We start from the raw sequence: 22,914 nt of genomic DNA, 5'->3' as shown, positions 1-22,914 counted from the left end.
TAGATTTCTTTCTTAAACAACCATTTAACCCAGGCTACTCTTCCTTAAAAAATGTCTAAATGGATCTGCAAGAGAAATAGTGCCTCGGACCTACAGTGTATTTGATTTTTAGATTTTTTCACAAAGTGTCTGATGGTTTTATACCTGTACAGACATTGGCTGTGTTTGGCCTGCTAAGCTTGTCTAACACAAGTGAGGGGTTTTGTATGGGAGCATACAGAGACCAGAAGACACAGTGCAAGTGTCATCACTAATCCCCAAACTCCTCAGCGGCACAATTACAGTATGTGTCTCATTATTAAAGAGCTCTCTGCACCCACAATGAGAAACAGGTTTGTGATCACTGGGAGTCAAACACTTTCAGCCCTCAGCAGTTGGCTTTTTATCAGTCCAATTCTCACTATGAGAATACTTTTCATGCATTATTCTTTCCAGACAGCTAATCCTTCAGACATGCGTCCTCCTTTCACAGTACAAACTATTCAGTAAATAATTCATGGACATTTTTAGTCAAGCTGTCTATTATACTGCAGACAGTAAAGGACTTCTAATGGCGTCTCCTCAAAGGGTAAGTTTCTATTTAATTTACAGTGCTTTATGCATAAAGAGAAACAATCAAACCAATTATTCAGTTCTGCCTTGTGAGCATAATCCTTACTGTCAGCTCTCTGATGCTCTGTATTTCAAGAAGTTGCCAAGCTACAAGTACAGTTCCAGCATGGAGCCTAATCACAGTGCTCCTACGCACACAAAAAGTAGAACAACACTACTGAGCTGTGCCTTTGCTGTCACTGCGGTGGAAGCCTCAGTGGTATACTTTAGTTTGTACCTTTAATGTTTTTCTTTCAGATGCAAACATTAACATCGAATCCTTCAAAAAATACTACACGATACCTTGAAAGTTTCTAGGCACAAAGACACACACAAACAGCAGTACAGTATAATCAAAGGATAAGAGATCATGTCAAAGAATAAGGGATAATGCTTGTAACATGTAAAGCATCATAAAAGGACAAAATAACTGATTAACTGATGACTGAATTAAGTTAATTATCATCTTTAATATGAAAACAGACTTCATTACTTATCTCAACCTATTATGAGAAACTTTGCTGTTTTCCCTAAAAGCATCATTTAATCTCTGTATGTTTGTTGGTTATTTTCATGACTAATGGAATCTTTAAAAACAAAATATCCTGCAAATAACTAATAATGAGTATTAGCTAGAGATAATATTTGCTGCTTAATTTAGCTACTGGAATCTATACAAAAATTAGGAATTAGAAATGAAAACAGACAGTAAAATATAGTCGGCTAATGTTAGCAAAGTAGCAGAATTTACATCAAATTGCTTTTAGGGACACAAAGGAAGACCCCGGATTATACAGAAATATACTGAAAAATTGAAATGACTGTCAGGGTTGTGTCGAATCAGTTCTAGACTGCATAAACCATTAGCAGTTGCATGTCACACGAACTGGTCACGTGTCTCTTTAGCTCACACACTTGTTCTGTTTTCTCCTAATCAGCACCTGTGCTTAACTCCTAGTTCCTGTAAAACTCATTTAATGCTTTTGTTCATGTTGTGCCTTGTTTGTCACTTTGCCTTCCAGGGTCTCTCTGTTTTGCTATTTTGGTTTGTATTCACTTTTTGTTTGTTATTTTTATCCCTTCCACACACACACACACACACAAAAAAAAACTATTACTACATAGTACTACAACTATTTCTATAAATCCCTGACAGGGACGAATACAACACTACAGTCCAATGTTTTATCCATCTTCGAGCGCACACGGATAGCTAAAGTTAACTACGATGACTACTGTAAACGCAATGCAGACCGTTCTTGATAGCAATAAACTTGATTAGATATTTTAAACTGTAAAAGAAATTTTTTTAAAAAATGCATGGGAGCTTGTTCATCTGACGAATAGCGTACAGTCCTTGAGAGGAGAGGAGACCTTTGAGATTTGTAATGAGTAGTCTGAAGGTCTAAGTAAATTGAAAGAAGTGTCCTAGAGACATGCAATTTAGTGAACAAACATTCGGTTCCAATAACATTCAAGTAAAGGATAAATAAAAAACAATACTCATATAGTAATCATTAGTAAATATAGTACCAACATACAATTACTGTATTTTCTAGGATTTTAATATGTAATGAATAATTAATTACTAATTAATAATGCATATTTTCTGTCTCTAAAGGTACTAAAGACGTACACTTGAGGTTAGTGCCCTTTTCATCTGAGCTTGAAGAAGCATTTGAAATTACAACCCTGATCTGTGCTAAACCACTCCAGAGGTTAATTTCCATCGTTTATTAACATTTGTGAAATAAAAGCCTTCACAGATTAGACCATTGTTCACTACACCATATATTAGTGCTTTTGGTTTCACGTTCAGACACTTGGGCTATAAAAGTCAGTATATGAGAGTAGGTGCTTGTGCACCAAAGAGAGAGGCTCTCTGATTAAGCTCTGTGCACTGTGGCGTTGAGTGAACTCCTCATCTTATGCTAAGTACTCACAAATTAGAGTGCTACTGCAATTAGATATGGTAAAGCTGACTTCCTGGTCCTTTTTTGTGAAGGTCAAGGGCTGCAAAGTGTTCCAGAGTCACTGCAGTGTTTTAGTGAGCCAAGATTCACCACTATTCGTTGCCAGAATTTTTTTTGCAATAATCGTATTTCTGTGTTTGTGTGTGTGTGCGTGTGTGTTTGTGAGACATAATTAGAATAATAATAGGTAGTGAGGTAATAATAATGAGTAACATCAATAAGCATTCTGCTGCATTTCATGTCACCGCACTTAATGTTTTATGTTAAAACTGCTTTTATTTGCACCTATGAATTGCGCAGAACTGTAGCTTTATGTAAAGAATAATGGTTTAACACAGTGACACTATCTGCATCTCTGTCTGTTTAATGCTCACAATATCTGTATATGTATTCTAAGCAAAAAGAAAAAAACAGACAAATGGCAGCAATGTTAACATTATCTCTGTGAATTCTGGCTCTGACGTTTCCTCGACTTCAGATACATCACTCATAGATTGTTTTTTCCCCCTGCACAACTATTACTTTAGATTTCACCTACAATTTCCACCTCTTCCCTGTGTTTACAGAAGTTGGATGTACTCCCTGTGATTCAGGGCTTTCCTCAGACCAATCCAGTTTCCTCACCATTCCAAAGACATGCGTTGTAGGCTGACTGGCATCCCTAATTTTTCTTTAGAGTGTGTGTCTGTGTGTCCTGCAATAGGCTGGCACCAGATCCAGAGTGCCCCCAGAAGTACCCTTGGATAGAGTCCAGGCTCCTGCTGCAAATGGATGTGGTAGTAAATGCATGGATGGATGGATGGATGGATGGATTTGCACATCCTTGATATTTTACTGGGGGGCACGGTGGCTTAGTGGTTAGCATGTTCGCCTCACACCTCCAGGGTCGGGGTTCGATTCCCGCCTCCACCTTGTGTGTGTGGAGTTTGCATGTTCTCCCCATGCCTCGGGGGTTTCCTCCGGGTACTCCGGTTTCCTCCCCCGGTCCAAAGACATGCATGGTAGGTTGATTGGCATCTCTGGAAAATTGTGTGAGTAAACGTGTGTGTGTGTGTGTGTGCCCTGCGATGGGTTGGCACTCCGTCCAGGGTGTATCCTGCCTTGATGCCCGATGACACCTGAGATAGGCACAGGCTCCCCGTGACCTGAGGTAGTTCGGATAAGCGGTAGAAGATGAATGAATGAATGAATGAATGATATTTTACTAATAAATTTACATTGTTCTATTTCCCAAAAAACCAAGAATCCAGCCCTGGTGGAACCCAGTCGCAATAAACACAGATCATGTTTTCACTTTTCTCTTCTACTAAACGTTCAAATAAAGGGGGTCACATTGTCGGCTCCGTCTGAGTAAGGTATTTGTATTCAGGTAGATCCTTACTAAACAAGAAGAACAGAAGAACGTCATATATCACAATGACACTTAAAGTGTAGTTAATTTAGTGGCGTTCATTTTGCCGCAATATGCCTGCACATGAAATGTATGTGTGCCTGAAGAATTCCCTGTCATCCCCAGATGGTCCTAAAGCTGCCTTATTATACATTCATCATCACATCATGGCAAAAGAGACAACGTCCTTGCACTGCATTTAGTCTGTGCGAGAGGACATGTGCAAGTTTGTATGCATGTGTGCATGCACAAGTGTGGTTTTCACTTGGCTGACAGCTCTCATACAAAACTCCCCCAAAGATAGCAAAAATCCCTGCAGGGAGACGCCAAGCATAAATAAATAATAATGCAAGAAATTAATGTGGCGACGCACATAATTTTCATGAGCAGGATTTCCTGCTCTGATGGATGGTATAAAAAGATCCCCCTCCAGAGCAGCATTTCCTCAGACTTACTAGCTGTCTTTATGTGTAAGGAGTGTCACCTAAGAGCCTCTTATTAAGTCATCCATTAGCTGGTGCTGGCCTTCAGCACTGGATGGGAGCCATTTGTTTGGAAGGCCGCACTTTTTCAGATCTACAGCTGTGAAAACAAGAGGGAGTGTTTGCACTCTTTGAAAGGATTTGGATGTCAGCTAAAATCAGACCACAGCAGAATGCAACACTCAGGCCTTTATCATGTTGTTGCTACTGAGAAGATTATTCCCACAAGCGGTGTGTAAAACGAAGACGTTTGCAGTTGACATCAATTACAACTTCGAGAGCACAGTGAAGAAATTTCTTCTCTGATACTCAGAGTATTTACACAAAACCTCTTGATTATTCATTATGAAGTTTTTTTTTGTTCTCTTGTTTTATTAAAGTTTACACAACAGCGCTGATGAGATCTCAGATCTGATCAGTCAGAAGGTGTTAGGCGATTCATTTTCTATAAAAGCACAGCTCTGATGCCAGTTATAATTCAAATCACAATTTTATATTAATGTGCTCAGTCTTATACATTATTGTTTCTGTATTAACAGGATTTGTACGACAGACATCCAAAAGAAAGCAAACAAATTCGTGGACTATTTTTTTTTTTTTGGTGATGTTTGTGAAATGTTTATTTAACATTTATGAAAGGAATCTTGAGCATAGGCGCTGGGTAACTATACATTTTCCACTCCAGGAGATTTTTGGCACTTTCCTGGTAAAATGGCAAGTCACATTTTTTTCTTAAATTCAGGGAGAATAAATGAGAGGCTTTTTTTTTTTACATATGCCATAAACCTGTCTTGTGAATGTTCAACATTTAATTTACAGTTCAAAAACATCAACTGATGGGAATTTGCAGTAGTTTAATATCTCAGATATTTTGGGCAAATACTGGAAAATCGGTTGACACACATTCCGTACTTAAGTGACCATTTCTTATATATGAAAAGACGGAAGCTGGGTGGATATTAAGATCTATTCATTTACAGTTACTTTTGGATCCATAAAAGTGTGTACAGTATACACCATCACCATTCAGAAATGTGAAAATATTTTGATATAAAACGATGGTAGAGGATAAAACTCCTATAATGACTAAATTCCTGAAAGATCCCCTGTATCACTGTAGGACTGCATAGCTTCAGACTCATAAGAACATAAAGGAAAGACTCAAGAAAGTGAAGGATGTGAGAGAAAGAGAACCAGAAGTGGGGAGATGGAATGGTGTCCATCTCTGGACTCATCTGCTTAGTTCATGGAGGACAGTGTTAATGACAATGTACGTCTGCGTGTTTAAACAGAGACGGAGACTGGGAGAAAGTGGATTAGACCAAATATCTATCTACACATAAACAAGAAGAAATGCAGAAGGAAAGAGGAGCGAGGGCTGAAATCAGTATGCAGAGGAGTTAGAAGCCTCCCCTCATTAACAAATGACACACATTTACACTTCCACATTATGCATCCAAGAAGAGTCATCTCCTGTCTTCAGGCCTCTGTGCCTCACCATTAGAGGTGTGAGGGATGACTGGCAATGTTCCATGCCATAAAAATGCACAAAATGCTAAAAAAAGAGGACTCTTCTCACATCCAACTACTAAAACTAGCTTATTACTGCATGATTTTTTTCACCATTTTGCTGACCAGAAAAAAATCAGACATCATAAAAGAATTGTATTTGATCGCAGTGGCACTAAATCAGCTGCCGGCGAGTGCATCGCAACTTACGACCAAAGAATTCTTCTATCAAAGTGTGCTTTTATCCGCATCAGCAAAACTGGGTCCAAATCATAGTAATCACAGTATGAAACCAGCTGTCAGTATCCTGCAATGATAATGGCAACAATTAAGCCAAACATGATTATGGATATAAACAAAACTAAGAACAATGAAAACCCCACAGCAGTGATTAAAAGCTCATACAAAAGTAGACACTCAGATCTTTAAGAGCTTGAAGTTTTTCCTAGCCTACTATTTATTTATTTTTTTTTGGTAAACAGGCTATTAAGTCAATAATTCTCTAGAAAAAAATGTTAGTTTGGTTAGTTTCTTGTTAAAAGGGTTAAGTACAGCTCTATCATTAAGCTTTCATTATGGGTAGCACTTTATGGCACAGTGTGACATGTAATAATCTTAAAAGACCGCTGTAATTACACAGTTTAAAACCAGCTTGCAGGCTCAATCCTTGTTATATTCTGAGAATGGATGATACTGGGCGTTCTCAGGTTGCTATGGCTGTAAGCGAGGACCATTTCTACTTCTGCTCGCAGTCAGGTTTAGTGTCCAGAAAATATGAAATATGCCTGATGCTTCTGATTGCATCAGTAGCCCTTGAGCTGCCCTCTACCTTAATTATAGACCGCGATATTAAATTGGAAATGAAACAGAGCCTCGTCTCTCTCACACACACACACACACACAGACACATATACAACCTCACAGGCAACAAACATAATTTGCTCATCATCCAGCAACAGCAGTGGATGAACAGGTCAGAGAGAGCAATAAACAAACCAGAGCCTCAGAGATGGATGTTGGTTGCATGATTGCATCTTCACTTGTCTGTACATGACCGTGTAAATGAGTGCTTAGACACAGATAATAAACTTCTCAAAGTGTCTTACCCTTCCATTAGGACACATGAGAAATAAAAACCTTTGATCAAACATAACAGTAAGTAATGCAGAAAATAAAGCCAATTGGTGTGCACTTCTTGTTCAGAAAGTTAAACGAAGGCTTGCTGGGTTGATGTTTCTATAGTAGACAACAAATTGAATCAGAGGCCATTAAACGACTGACCACCAGAGTTGAGTCGTTACGACATTGCGGCTCGTTAATTCCATTCTGTGACATGACTTGGGTTTTAGGAAGCTGGAATTTTGTTGTTGGCCATATGGCTATGTGGCTTACACCTGAATCCGAGCCCCAAATTGATCAACAAAACAGATTATACACAAACTCACTCGATCTGTATGAGATTAGGAGGAAAGAGTTGTATGGAGGCTGAATTTTAAACACTCAGCTCAAGCTAAAGAAAGCAGCAGACTCAGTGTGCAGCAGTAAAACAGAGTAATCAATATCACAAAGGGTGCTGATCAGGGATTCGGCCATTTTAAAAGCAGTATCAATCGTAAAATCCTTTCAGTGCACAGGAACGTTCATTCCCTTAAAAAAAATCCAGCAAAAACCAGGAAGCACTGGCGTTCTAAATTTTCCCTTACAGGAAATATTTATTTTCTGAAATCTCTCAGCTCGAAAAAAAAGGTTGTCATTGTTGGAGCTCTCATTGATTTCTTATATTAGTGATTTTTAACTTTATTTGACATTTTATATATATACATACATTAAAATGTGCTTTGTTTGAGTCTAAGTGTGAATGTTTTAAAAATTCGCTAGCTTTTATCATAATGTATTTTTAAACAACATAAAAAAAATGTATGTCTTGATGTTGTGATGTATAAGTCATAGATATGTCTTATAAAAAAAACGAATTATATTGGTTGTGCTTCTTGATAAATGCCAGTGGTGATGATTTATGTAGTCATGTCAGCAGAAATTGAGTCGTCAGTGTCCCAGTGGGTAGTGAGCCAGGGTCTGCCGCAGTCCCTCAACTTGAGTACACAATACACTACACCTAAACACTCGTGTTATTGTAATACAGTGTACAGCAGCCCTTTTAATTAGCATGCACACCGGTACATATAATAAAATATCCTAGATGTAACACGTTATTTAATTCATGTCTACTGAAACCAGAATGTCACAAGTACATAATTTATGTCATTTGCATACCAAAAACATGTACCATTCAATTATTTCATTATACATTTAAGTCAAGAATCCTTGCTAATGTTCTCATCAGAATTCCAGACAAACATGAAGATAAGAGGACATGCATTACTGTGAGCATAACAAAGATTCCCCTTTGTGCCTCAGGTTCTGTCCATCAGCTTTTTCCTCCAGCAAGCTTTGATGTCTCTTTTCGAGAAATTCTCCTTTAGAACAACTTCTAACATGTTTGTGGTTAAAATCTGTCCAAGCTTGGTGCCATGGCACTGAAGCCAAAATGAACAATCTCAGCTCCACAATATGTAGTTCTGCCTATGCAGTGTACTAGGGGAGCCTTATAGAGCACAAACATCTCTTTCCAGGGCTTCCAACGGCAGCTCAGTATCAGGAATCCTCATTAAATTTGTTTTCTTGTAGATAAAAAGAATCTTGTAGATAAACAAAATCATTAAGTGAAACCACACTGTACATTTCCATTAAAAAAGCAGGGCCACTTAGGGAGAGTCAAAATGCATGGCTCTGTCTGTCTGTTTGTAGCTCTCATGGGAACGGGGATGCATCGCCCTGTCTCTGTCTCTGACTGTGTGTCTGTCTCAGAGGACGATTACAGTAGGTGCAGGCTCTGCTGCGTTTTCTCCATGCTGTTCACCAGTGTCCTGCCCTCTGGCCAAAAAAAGTCAGCAAAGCCCATTATCACACCTCTGTCTCCTTCACCATTACCCACAGGGTTATATTTGTGACAGATGAGTCCTCTGACAAACACCACCTTTTACCACGAGCTCAGACATAAAAAAAAGAAAAGAAAAAAACAAATGCTATTCCAGGTGGTTTAAACCAGCACTGGAGACTCAAACTAATTGCTTTCTAAAGGCAACACCTCCCCTGTCTCCGCGTCTTTCTATTTCTCTCCTAAAACAATCACTGCCCTTCCTCTCTCTCCATGCTGTAATTTCTGGACCTACCTGACTAAAAGTCCACAGACAGCTGTTTGAAATTGGTGTGGGGGAGATGCTCCTGGTGATTGAATGCCCTATCCAGATGTTAAACATGGATCAGTATTACGGGTGGTTTCTCTAGGCTTTTACTGTTGTGACAACTGAAGCTGACAATACTCTGAAGAGCTGCCACATCATTCATCAGCATTGGGAAATGGATGTTTTGTTGTTGTTGTTTTTTTTACACATAGAACTTAAATATGAGCTTCACATCCCACATGAGGACTTGTTTACTTTTATTCTATCTATTTGGGCAGGATCCCAGGAGAGCCACTTCAAAAGGAAGTCTGATCTTGTGACAGCACACAACACCAGCCAACACATACACAAATACACACACACGTACACACAAGCTAAACCAACACTAATGTGGGTGGCCATGAGGGAAAATCCCTTTCCCTGCTTTTCTACAGCTAAAGTTGAAATATTAAGACTTCAGCATCATTCATGCTGAGAATCAGACGTCATCTGTGCTTTAAAAGATATTTACTTGTTCAGTTCATTGCGTTCAAGGCTTGTGTCTAATTCCAGTTCTTATTTTAGTCTCCACCACAAAAAAACAAAAAGCCACTCTCTGATATAAAAGTAAAAGTAGAAACACAATATACAGCAGGTCTCAGTGTGAGTAGCCTCAGGCTGTAAAAAAAAGCATTGCTCGGAGCTGCCTAGTAGCCTCTTTCTTGTATTCATGGTCCCTTTGGCCTTTTTATTTCGCTCCAATACCACACCTAGACCTGAGTGCCAAACTGTTCTTATCAGCCTTGTAATTGCACCAGTCGAAAGAGAAAAACCACCATTATACACTGAAGCTCAGTCTAAATCTGTGCTATGCTACCTGGCAGCATTCCACTGAGGTGTCTGAAATTACAGTCCCAGTCTATGAGCAAGGCGTGCAAAAAAAGCAACTTCTGTTGACATCATGTGGTTTTCTCCCACATGGTTTCACCACACTGTGGTCCTGATGAGGGTTGAAGCATGCCACAGAGTCCCACAGCATATTTCAAAACCTTCACAGCCCAGATTGGATTTTGCTCTCTGTAAAACAAATGGCCACAGCTCGACCCATTAGACCCTCAAACAGTCTTCACTCGCGCAGCACAGCAGCAGCAGCCCAGCTGATTGATCAGCCTGGATACCTATTCTCTACCTGCTGTGATAATGCTCACGGATGGTCAGCCATATGCTTGTTTTTACAGAGATGATCACACAGATATTGAAAGTTTAATCCTCTGTAATACTCACTCAAAACACCATATATTAAAGTTTCTGCTTTCATAGTACCTTGTAATAATATTAGAAACACAAATGCCTATAGACTGTTGTAGGATAATCGGCCAAGAACAACCCATCTAAATAGGAAAATAAACACTTTCACACATAACTGACAGAAGCAGGGCCTTCAGAGACATCTGAATTTTCAAACTCGATCATTATCTTTGACCCTGATGTGGTGAACATGCACATTATTTTATCAGGAGACAGAAGAGCTGGAGGCAGAGGTGTTTGAGTAAAGCAATGACCTCCACAAATGCACTTGACTAAACTTGACTATCTTTATTCTCCACCGATGTGTAAAGCCTGTCTCAAAGGTCTTGACAGAGGGGCATTTCCCATTGGCAAAAATGAAATAATAATTTTAAAAGAGAAAAAAGAGCATGTGGAAAAGAAAATGTGTCTGTGAGAGAAAAACAAAAAGACCAGTGTTGTATGTTGCTCTTTGATTTACCTCCTGATAGTTCAGAACCATCCTCTGTAGGCATCTCCTTTATTCTCTGTGGTTGGGTGCTTTCTCTGTCAAATTCATGGGCCTGAGCTGCAAAACATAAATATTTCAGCATGTTCAAATCACACATCTGTAGCCAGAGGCTCAAAAAACAGAAAAGCATTTTTCAAGAGTAACGTAAGTGAACACAATGAACAAATCTATCCGACCTACAATTACCATTTATTTTTAATGTGGCAATTATTACAGCAAAAGCATTAATATACATGGAGGCTGGTACAGGACATACAAACATAATTCATGTTGGCAAACAGTAAATAGTAAATACAAGAAGACTGTAATGATGCTGCGAGTGCTTTCCATACCTGCAAAGCTTCCTTCAAGTGCTCTGCTCTGCTGACTACCACTCACAGCTATAACCTTGACTGTGTACTCCTTCGTGGGATTGAAGTCATTTATTATCGCCTTGGTTTGACCCTTTCCAATTCGAAGCTCATTCCTCTCTCCGTCTACGATTAGAGAGAAACCGTTGACAGAAGGCTCATTAGCATGCATTACTATGCCATTTCATTAACGCTAACAAAGCTATCAAAGCTCATTCCTTATTCCAACTGCCTATTCGAGTCTCAATGTCACGAGATTGGTGTGGAAGCAATCTGTTTACAGGACAATTCTGTAATAAAGATTCTGGTGGGTTTAGGTTTGCTGACAAGAATTGAGATGCAATTATCAGCCTAATGATTTATAAGGACATGATTATGTCTGTATTGATGGAACAAGTTCAACAGAACTGATGAAATCCTTTAAAATTTGTCATAAGATAAGACTGAATTGTGGGTTAATTCAAGAGTAGAAGGGAGATTTTTGCAGTATTCATTATTTATTGTAAAAGGCGCCCCAGAACACGACAGAGCATTTGCAGTCGTAGCTTGATGCCTGTGGAACCAACTGCCACTGGACGTTAAAAGTCCTCTTTCCATTAGTGCTTTTAAATCTAGGCTCAAAACATTCTTTTATTCTCTGCCTTTCTTGGCCCACTAAACTTTCAGTCCATCTGTGCTTGTTCCCTGCTGTTTGCTAGTCGTTGTTGCTGTTGGTATGTGTTAATTTAGTTGGTAAACAACTCTCTATATATTTTAACATAATATAAAATTAGCATATTATATGTATATAGTATATTCTATAGTATATTACTTCATTTGTTATGATATTGTTTTTTTGGGGTAAACTGAACTTCAAGTAAATTCTGCATAATTAAAACAAGTATACATCTTAGTGAATTTTACATCCTTGCATCATAAACTAGTGTTAAAATGAATTTGGTGAAGCTACTTTTTACTATCAATACCCAGGACAAAACATCTACTATTTTCTGTACACATTTGAAAACACATTATTTTCCAAAGATACTTTTACTAATATGCTTATGTATTTTAAAAGATGAATGAGATATGAGATGAGATGAGATGAGATGAGATGAGATGAGATAAACCTTTATTAATCCCCTGTATTGGAAATTCAATTGTATAATCTTATGAGCAATAAATTTACTATAAATTTAAACCTGTGGCTAAATAAAATACATACATTGGGTTTTAGATAGATAGTTACATGAATTTATCTGGTACAGAAATTAAAGCAAAAATCTCTAGAAAATTGTTTTACTAATTACTACTCAATTTTTCATTGTACAGTTAAAAGTCTATAACCAATTTAAAATGGAGTCCATCCAAAATAAAAAATACCAACTAATACCCTCTAAAAATAGAAAGCAATTTGGTAAAATACAAAATGCGACACTTCTATATTTATATTTTATAACCCTTTCACAATAATTCATATAAGTGGAGTGTGTAACAAAACTTTCTGTCGATTCTTATGGAGATTAATTTCAGCGATTACACTGACGATGTCAAACTGTAAGAAACCAGTGTGCGGCAGCTTTCTGAATATGATGTAGATTCCAGTTCAGTGGTGCAAGTCTTCAATCTGAAATGCTCATAAAGAAATTTCCAGCTTCTTTCTGCTGTAGGCTGCATATGAATGTATCGTATTACACCACACAGGTGTAATGGAAACATGCTAGATCAGTACAATATTTCACAGTCCCTATGAACACGTGACTGAAAATGACATGTTGTATTTCTTACACATACTGGGTATCGGCCCTGAACAAGTCTTTTTCACGTGTTATTAAGGTTCTATTTCACAACTTGTCCGCTTTGCTTAACCTCACACGCCTCTCCATTGGTTGCACACAATGGGCTCTGCTATGACTCCACTTAATTCCTTTTCTCCTGGCATTGCTTCTCCTAATCAGACCACTGACCAATGATACTGATTTAAATCCTTGTGGCCCACCAAGAGATCAATTCGATTGAGGAGTGGGTTAAATTGTGCTTGCTCAGCAGCAGCTTGGAGCATGATTGGGGTTAGAGAAGACCGAAGAGGTTCAAGGGCTGAAGACTTTCATTTCTGCTGATGTGTCAGCATGTTGTTACAACAAATGCTGCAGGCAGCAAAGTTTTACCAAGAAGTAATACTTGGTGAGAGGACATCAATTCAAAAGTTTCATTTTGCTTTTGTGAGCATTCAGAATTTTTCCTGTGGACAATATAGATTTTTTACATGGTATACACCTGACTTTCATTTTAAATTTGAAGAAATATTTTTGAGGGAATAGAGCAGATCTTCAATGACTAAATAGATACAATAGCACTTATCCTTCCTGCTGTAATGTTCAAGAGAAAATGAATCTTCGATATTTTCATCTGGAAAGACAACAATGAGTGCAATATTATGAGCTAAGGTTTTACCTTCATTGTTTAGTTTTGTGCTCAGCAGAAATCTGGGCCACATCTTACAAGCAAAGTGCATTAAGCTATGTGAAGGTCCTTTTGTGCTTAAAGCAAAGAAGTCATGAAGCCATAAACTATTGAATCTGGCTTTTTTGCATAAGGTAAACATCATGCATCCTCTCTCTCTCTCTCTCCCCCTCTATCTCTCTGTGTTGTCTCTCTCTCAGGGATGACAGTATATTTATGGGATTTCAAACCCACCCAACTGACATCTAATACTGTAAATGAAGGATATTATGGTGACCTCGCTCTGACCTGCTCTGCTTCCGGCACATCGCTCCAGGCCAAGAACAACCCCCCCTTAAAATCACACTGCGTTCTGCACTAACTGCCTGACTTACGCTATCACATGTCCTCATTCAACCCCTTCCATCTCATCAACTCCTCACTTCTTTCAATGGAACTAATTCCAGCGATTAAAACCACTTTGGACACAGAGAAAAAAATTTCAATAACAGAAATGATGGTCTTTCCCATCTGTTCATTCTGCTGAACTGGGTAATAAGGAATGGTCGTTCAGTCCTGCCAGGTTCAATATTCATAGGAATGCTAAAGAATGCTCTCAGCATGTTTGGACATGGCCTGGTATTGTCCCTCAGAAAAGGATTTGTGGTCTTTAACAAAAGGTGACCTTAGAGAGCTGGTGGCTAATAAGCCCCTGATCCTCACAAAGCTTTTCTCCAAGCCAAGGTTTGTGTCTTTGTCTATGTTATTCAAAGCTAGTTGAAAACAAGCTTCAAGTGCTTCAAGAACACTGCTTCAAGTGTTTAAAAACAGAAACTTCCCAGTAATACAGGACACATGATGTGGACATGCTGCCTATTTTGGCCAGGATGCTCTTGTAAAAGTGATTTTTAATCTCAATGTGTTTTTCCTGGCAAAATAAAAGTTACATAAAAAGAAAAAAGAAATGTTGTACTTTGATTACAATGCTGCATGTCTCAGTTGTAATATGATGTGTATTTTATATATTACACCACGTGCTACATTGCAGTATCATGAGCTGATCTCACACATGACACACACAAGACATCTCTGCACTTTGTTAAAGCCTCCTTTTTTTCAGAGGCCTTCACTGTGATAACCAGCTGTGATAATGTGCAGCTCTATATAAGCCATCAGGTTAAATGGGAAACTGTCAGGATTTTATGTGAATGTGTGCAAATTGCAGGCTTGTAAGTGTTATCGGATCTTTTCTGATTTGTACCTGGTTTGTACAAACAACTGCAAACAGGCACTTAAAAGTAAGGAATGAAAAGCAATTCATCATTATCCTTAGACGCATTAATCACATACCTGGCTCACTGCTGTATATAAATCTATAGCCATCGTGTTCTCCCTTTGGCTCTTTCCATAACACATGCAACTTGCCAGGACCTATGACTTTAAATCGTAGTCTTCGTGGGCCTGCAACTGTAAGAGAAACATGTCAAAAAATTATATTTTGTTATAAAGCAATATTTTTGTAATAAAAAACAAATTTGCCCCGTACCTTTGGAATATACTAGCATGCATTTATATATCGGGTGCATTTGAACCAAAGATAGATTTCAAGTGAAGAGGCAAAGGCTATGGAACAGATATTTCCATATTCTTAGTCTAGTTTACCTTTGCATATATTTTTATACCATATTAATTTCTGCACATTATAATGCGAGCAAGACCAGGAGAAGCGTCGAGAAGCTGGTGTTAGAGAAAAGAATGCTGTTTTTTTATAGCCAGGGATGGGTATTATTCAAAACAATATCATCATTTTAGTTCTACAGTCAAATCTCTACCATTTTAGTACACATACAAAAACCTGAATAAACTGTTTTATAAGACAGGATAAAATTCCTTTGGGGTGTGCTTTTTCTCTCCAATTCAAAGATTCATAATGTATTCATCATAACAAGAAATTGAGCAAATTCAGGTTGAAAACTATAGCTTGTGTCTTGTCATTAAGTTAATACCCATCCCTAGCTACTGATTTCTGAAAAGAGGAAAGCCAGTAAAGAGTGTACCATTTCACAACCGTTCTTATTAGTAACACATTTGTTTGCCTTTTAAAAGCTGATAAAAGGTCAGGTCTCCAAAAATAATTAACCATTAGAGGAGTGCTAATCCTTCTGACCATGAATCAGTTTTAAGAAGCCGTGAAGTGTTAACCAAGGGCTTAGCCACCACACCCAGTACACACACATTCCTGCTGAATCACACTGAAATCCCAAAGCACTGTTTCATTCACTAAATCTACACACATATACATTAAGGAAGCCCCATCATTTCTTTACATGCTGCCACACATGTAAGAATGTGGAACGTACTATATGCTACATGTCGGCATGTAAAGATTTTTAAAAAGAAAGTCAAGTTTGACATGAACACTACTCAGCGGTATCTGGAAGGGAAAACAAGAAGGACAAAAGAGGGAAAAAAAACAACTGCTCTAAATTCACCAACCTGAAATTGAGGATTGGATTTCTGCTGCAATTTGTTCACTGAGGGGCCAGAGATCTCTCTTCTCAAGAGACCATCAACTCCACACTCATTTCTGAAGAGACCATCATCTCCACACTCATTTCTGAAGAGACCATCACCTCCACACTCATTCTTGCACTCTCAAAAAGGACCTGTGCCTTTGAGGGATGCTGAACTGAAATCCGCTTGTATAAGAGCGCATTGCAAACATTTTATATAAGACAAAGTGGTGGGGGTAAGTGCCTGAAAGAGCAGTTCTGGACTACTGCTGTTATTTTGGATGAACGGACATGAGGGATACAAATGTACATAACTGTCATAGCCATTTCCTGAGTCCTAAAACTGCTGCAGTAGGGAACATGGCAAAGCAGGTCATTTCGTAAAGGATTACTCATAAAAGTGTCTATGCCCATTTTTTTGACGTTAAAATGCTCCTGAAAAAGTGACAGCGTTTGGAGAACTCTCTTCTGCCATCGTGGCTTAATGGTACAAGTGACAACCGGTTATTGAAATGATAACGAAAAGATACGAGCAGGAGGTCGTGTAACTTTGTATATTAGAAGACACACTGGCACAAATCCATCAGCCTTTCATGTGCTTATTTTTTATCCATTTGAAGACTTTGCAGAGAGCACTTACTCCAAATCCACAGACTCCTTTTATCATCACTCTTCTGCTCACTTTAAATGACATGTTCCTCTTTTGAACTTTAATCTTTTACCAACATGGAAATCCCTGCTGGAGGAATTAAAATATTAACGCCTACACAAGACAGACGGTTCATGACTGTTTCACTACATATTCAGAGGTATTAATGAGATGCAAAAAGAGTGTAAATCTGCGCTGCTGCGCCAGGCAAAGGGGATGGGTGACAGATTCTCACTTTCCCTAAAACCGACCCAGCTGAGAGGAGATTAGCCTAGCTCCAGAAAAAATGTGTAAAATCAAACCATTTGAGTCAACCAGTTGGGAAGTAAATCATATTTCTAAATGTGCAGGGTTTTAAAACATTTTAGGGTTTAGGTTAGATTCCAAACAGTCTGCTTAGAGATGATGTTCACTTTGAATAGTGTCATATTTCATCACAACTTGAAGATAGATACTGCCGAGTATAATAGCCTTCCCACACAGCCTCATCACACTCTGCTCAAAATGGCTTTCATCAACATCTGATACTCCCCATTCATTTTCAGCAAGTTTTGCACTACGTACTTTTACACATTTTCCATTCTGCAGATTTGCTCTCTGACTTCAATCAGGTGCTGCTGTTCAGAATGCCAAAGTGCCACACATACCATTATACTGTCTATAAGATATATGCTATACTTTCCTTGTTTTTCTGCTGCTTGAGCTGCTTTCTCTCAGTTATCTTGGGGATACTTTATATACTTACAGTATATGAAAAAGCTTTTTGCAGAGCCATGACAAAACAGTCATATACAGACAGGAATCACACTAAATGTCTCTTACTTTTTTCTCTATTTTGGTGAAGAAAACCCTGCCAGAAATGCAGCAGTGTTAAGTGAAACAGAGAAATGGAGTAGGTTATTCAGTGTGCTCCATACTAATAGGCAGACGACTGTACACCTGTTTGTCAACTCAAGACTGCAGATACTGAGAGAGAGAGAGAGATAAAGATAGAGAGAGAGGTTGAAGAGTGAAAATGACTGAAAATAATAGATTGGCTTATACCTTGCAGTAGTCTGGCCTCTCGCAAGAATACAAGACTCCTTCCAAGCAGACCAACCAATTATATACTTAAGTCCTCCTGAGGGATTTCATTTTTTTCTCTCTCTGTGTGTGTGTGTGTGTGTGTGTGTGTGTGTGTGTGTATGTGTGTGTGTGTGTGTGTATGTGGACTTTCCAAAGACTCTTCAATAGTCAATAGGAATTTATACCACTAAAATAACCACTTTATAGATTCTAGAGAATTCTTTTAAATCAGATTTCAATCAAGGTACAGTATATGTCAGAAACGGTCACCTACAGCCCATGACACAGAGTGTGCTGGAAACAGAAGTGCTTGGACACAAAAATAGCAGCCCACATGATGAATGATGTGAGAAAGAAATGCCTCAAGTGAACCTGCTCATGGAAGAAAGCAGGCTAAAGATCAGAAACAAATACTTACTTTGCCCCTTTGTAGGTTCTGGAAACTGCACCAGTGCCAGGAATATTAGCAGCCACCACACGGTCATTCTCGGTCTGACTACCTGCATTCCTTCAGACGAGTGAGACAGCAAGCCTCTTCTGTACCTACAGCGAGAAAGAAAGGAAGAGTGAGGAGTGCTAAAGCTGCCGGACATTGCCTTGAGGAGAGACAAGGAAGGGGGCAGGGACACGCCATTCTGTGGGGCAGAAACACTGAGGACTTTGTTGTGATGAACAGGCAATGAGAATCCACTTCCTGAGTGCTATTGTTGTTCACAAGACCAAGCAGATCTGTACAGGCTCTTGTCATTCAGCCTGAAGGCTGGACGGAGCTTTGTAAATGCAGATGCCTGGGCTTGCTCATGAGGACTACCTTTACTTAAGTTTCAACACTGGACTATATCAGGGTCGGGTAATGATGATGACTACGACGATGATGGTGATGATGATGATGATGATGATGAGAAAGCAGCAACCAAAAAACATATACATTTGTGTGTTTTATTGACATTACAGGCTGTAAATGTAAAACAATGTAAAAAGTGAACAGAGCATTACATTTTTAACTCAGTAAACTAAAGGGGAACTCAGTAAACTAAAGGGGAACGTCTTGCCTAAAGGCAGGGTGGTTAAATTAAATCTAAAAACAACAGCAAAAAATAGAACAGAAAAAATTATTTAGTTCAGCATTACATAATATATTGTATGATATATATATTATGGTTATTATATTTGGTTACCTTATATATGGTTACAGTGAACCCAAAGCATTGGTGTAGAGCGTTAAATATGAAAATTGCAGATTAAAATGCAGTATAATAGTCACCTGCTTCACTCACCTCAAATAATAATAGTAATAATATTAATAGTAATAATAATAATAATAATAATAATAATAATAATAACAACAACAACAACAACAAAAATAATCATCATCATCATCATAATAATAATAATAATCATCATCATAATACTACTACTACTACTACTAATAATAATAATAATAATAATAATAATAATAATAATAATAATAATAATAGAGGTTATTTCCCAAAATGACCATTTTTACCCCTGGAGAATAAGCTTATTAAAAGGACAGCAGTTCAACAAGGGTTAATCTTTAACTTGAACCCATAAAATCTAACAAAAGCCTGTTGCTTGAATTGCAACTTTTAGATATTTTTCTTGTTCATTATCGCTAAGCTGCTAACACAGTTTCTCTCATGATGAAACATGTAAATGAAGCTGCCTTTTGTTGCAGTTTTTCTCTCTGATCACAGTCTAACAGAGTCGGTTCCATGAGCTGTCTTACCTGCAACACCATTCAGCTGAAAGGGAAATAAATCCGTTTGCATTCAAATGTGATCCTGAGCTAAATAACCCCGAGGTTTTAACGGTCAGGCTTGTATTCCTTCTTTCGTTTCTGTGCCCCAGAGTTAGCTCCGAAAGCCAGCTTCGTGGTGAGACTGTGACTGTGTGTGTCCGTGTGTGTGTGTATATATATATTTGTGTGTGTGTGTGTGTGTGTTTGGTCGGTCCTTACTTATCCATGTCTCCTCCTCAGCTCCTCAGTACTTCACCTCGCTTCATCCTCGCTCGCGCTCAGCGGGGAAAAAACGCGCGTGAACAGTTAGCGCGCGAGATGTAAAAACGTGGGAGCTTCAAAACTTGAGCTATAGAAAACCTCACCACATCCTCAATCATGTTTATTACTGTCTTATTCTATAGATTTATTATTTAGTTATACGTGTTTTGCTAAGTGTGACTTTAATAAATATATATTGTAATATATAACATTATATTATATATATCAATATTATATATAGTAATATATACAGTAATAGTAATATATTATTCATTGTTAACTTTCTTTAAGATTTGTAATTATGTGTTCTTCCAGTTTAAAGGTGAAATAGGTATTATAAAAAATAGCCTAAGCCATTGTCTCCGAACATGTATTACATAGCTAAAAAAGCTGTTTGAAAACCTGCCTTATGGTATGGAAAGTTTATTAGTATGTATATTGGCTCATTGTTAGTCATTTTATAGACACGCTCCTTTACGTTTGCATAAAGTCTTATGAGGAGACATTACATACTTACATATTTGTAACTGGACTTTAATACATGACAGTCATGAGAGACTTTGTTAATGGTAACACTAGCTAACAAGCTAACTCTAAATGGACCATCAGCTGAACCATGTTTGGGGTGGGAATCGCACTGCTTAATAGGAAATCTCAAAATCAAACGTAAGGTGTGGCATATTGTTGAGAAATACAATGGAGAAGTAGAGATTTTGGTTTTGTTATTTAGTTATCTACAAGTTGATGAATGCAAACGCTTATGTGTTGGTGTTAGCATGAGGCACTTGAGGTTTTGGGACCCTAGTCTGTTTGAGCAGAGTGTTCAGATAAGGAAGCATCACAATCAGAAGGCATCAAAACTGTTAAGTGAAAAGAGACCCACATGTCAATGAATGACTATAAGTCATTTCAGGATGGTTAATCTTCTAAATTAAAGTTCACCTGCTGCCTTAAAAGCACAAGTAATATTAACTTGAAGATAACCTTTGTTTCAGCTAACAAGTAGTGAAGACTCTGGTTTACTTTTTTTTATTGTTTTTATTTATTTTTATTTAAAACTTTTCAACTTGAGCTTAATAGCCAAACTTGCCATGACAACTGAAGTCAAATCAAAGATTTTCTTATGAAATAAATTTTGAATTCCATTTAAGTATACAAATTAATTATCATACAAAGATTAATATGTTAGTAAAACATTATTTTGTAAAAGCGAAAGCAAGAAGTGGAAAATGAAATCCCTGTACTACCCTACACTTACTGTAAATCAAGTCGCCATGTTGAGATATGAGTGTCCAGAGCCATATTCCTATATTCTAATCTTTATTTTACCTTTCTGATTTTTACAGAATAAAATATATCCAATCTGTTTCCTTTTACAGCGACTGTTACATGGAGTCTCCTGAGACTAGAGCCTATCACATTAACTCTGCCTCATGGCCCTAATAAATGAACAATGAACAGGAGTCTCAGCGCTGAACAGAAGTGGACGAAGACACACCATATGGTCTTCAGTGAATTCTTAAGGAATAAAAATATTAGAAGGATGCATAAATCTGGCTAATATAAGTCTTGATTCAGAGTGTGTGTATGCATGAGGTGGTACTGAACCTCTCTAGAAAGAAAAGACAAGTAGTTTGATACTGATATTCAATTAAAGTGGCACTACCTAAAAATGAATGTAGTGTCCTAATGAAAACAGACTGTGATTAATCTTGTATTAATCACATTCGTTCACATGTTCTTAATGCATTAATATTTAATAACTGCTTTGATGGTAATGGCACTGATGGTAAAGTTTCTGGTATTCTTTATAAGACATAACATTAATACAATATACACATATATAGATGGTTTCTATGCTTAATTACACGTTTAATAATGTCTTCTGAAGCAGGCTGAATGGTGGTGCAGTTGACAGCTCCAGGATCCTCAGTTTTATCCTGAAATCAGGAGACCATGTATGTGGATTCCATATGTCTCTTTCATGTCTCTGTGGTTTCTTTTGTGTTTTACGGTTTTCTCCCACCACTCAAAAACATGCTAGCAGGTGGAGTGACCACACTAAATTTGCCTCTAGGTGTCAATGTGTGCGTGAACATGGTGTTGTGAAAGACTGGAGTCACATTTACAGTAGGTTGTAATTTCTGCCTTGTGCTCTGTGATCACTGGATAGATTCTGGATTCACCACAACTTTGACCAGGTTAGAGTGCTTACTGTTGAGCAATGAATGAAAAAAGTTTTCTAAACTAGATTCATTAATATAAAAAAAGCAAAAAGAACCTAACTCTTGGTTTTCAGAGTTATCATTAAGGGACACTTTCTTAAAGTCTTCTAAAACAGGAGCAGACTGTTCCTGAAGTCATGATAGGTTTGTACTTGTTTTAATTCCACATGCTCACTCAGTTACAGCTCACATTTACATGAAGTACTTCCCACACATCAGTAAAGTTCAGGCTTGGTGACACCTGGTTCCTGTACTGAGACACTGAAGCTGCAAGCTTAACCACTCCTAAGTGGTCTATTCCTAAATGACAAACCAGGCCATAATGAAGGATTGGGGGCTAATCAGTGGCTGCATTCATCAGGCTCAAAAAGAACCCTGCGCTGCACTATGTCTTATAATTAAGCGTGGGACACAGCATGGACGACTGTCAATAGCACTCAGCATGACTCGAGATGCTGCAGAGCACAAAATGTACAGCACAGTCACACACACACCAGGCAGATCAGCAGAAGGCCATGCACAAGTTCATGATTAAATTCAAAAAAGTTATATAAGGTATAACATTAATGCATTATTTTTAGGTATTTGATGGCTTTATCCTCAGATGATAATTATGATCCAGTCTCAAGTTAGTTACCCACAGGAGTTCATCAGTCATTTAGGATCAGTTCTCTAAATGCAGATCAATCTCAGACTTACAC

The 22,914-nt window shown here is 38.0% G+C and overlaps 1 protein-coding gene across 3 annotated transcripts in view; it reads right to left on the bottom strand.

The window, feature by feature from the left end:
• col14a1a (collagen, type XIV, alpha 1a) overlaps window positions 1–20,022 on the bottom strand; it is an 81,842-nt gene extending 61,820 nt beyond the window's left edge. The window contains exons 1-5 of one of the 3 annotated variants that reach the window (XM_060870419.1): window positions 19,947–20,022; window positions 18,384–18,508; window positions 15,089–15,205; window positions 11,300–11,443; window positions 10,938–11,024 (exon numbers count right to left, since the gene is read on the bottom strand). In XM_060870419.1, coding sequence (XP_060726402.1) covers window positions 10,938–11,024; window positions 11,300–11,443; window positions 15,089–15,205; window positions 18,384–18,508; window positions 19,947–19,954 — 481 coding nt within the window. In that variant the 5' untranslated portion in view covers window positions 19,955–20,022. Of the gene's footprint in view, window positions 1–10,937; window positions 11,025–11,299; window positions 11,444–15,088; window positions 15,206–18,383; window positions 18,509–19,715; window positions 19,880–19,946 lie in introns of those variants that run through there. The other 2 variants (XM_060870417.1, XM_060870418.1) reach the window with 2 other exon arrangements.
• Between the last annotated feature and the right edge of the window lie 2,892 nt (window positions 20,023–22,914).

The sequence above is a fragment of the Tachysurus vachellii genome, chromosome 5, assembly GCF_030014155.1.
Source record: "Tachysurus vachellii isolate PV-2020 chromosome 5, HZAU_Pvac_v1, whole genome shotgun sequence".
NCBI classification, from domain to species: domain Eukaryota; kingdom Metazoa; phylum Chordata; class Actinopteri; order Siluriformes; family Bagridae; genus Tachysurus; species Tachysurus vachellii.
Note: the sequence above shows the minus strand (reverse complement) of the source record. Positions and strands in the feature narration are given on the sequence as shown.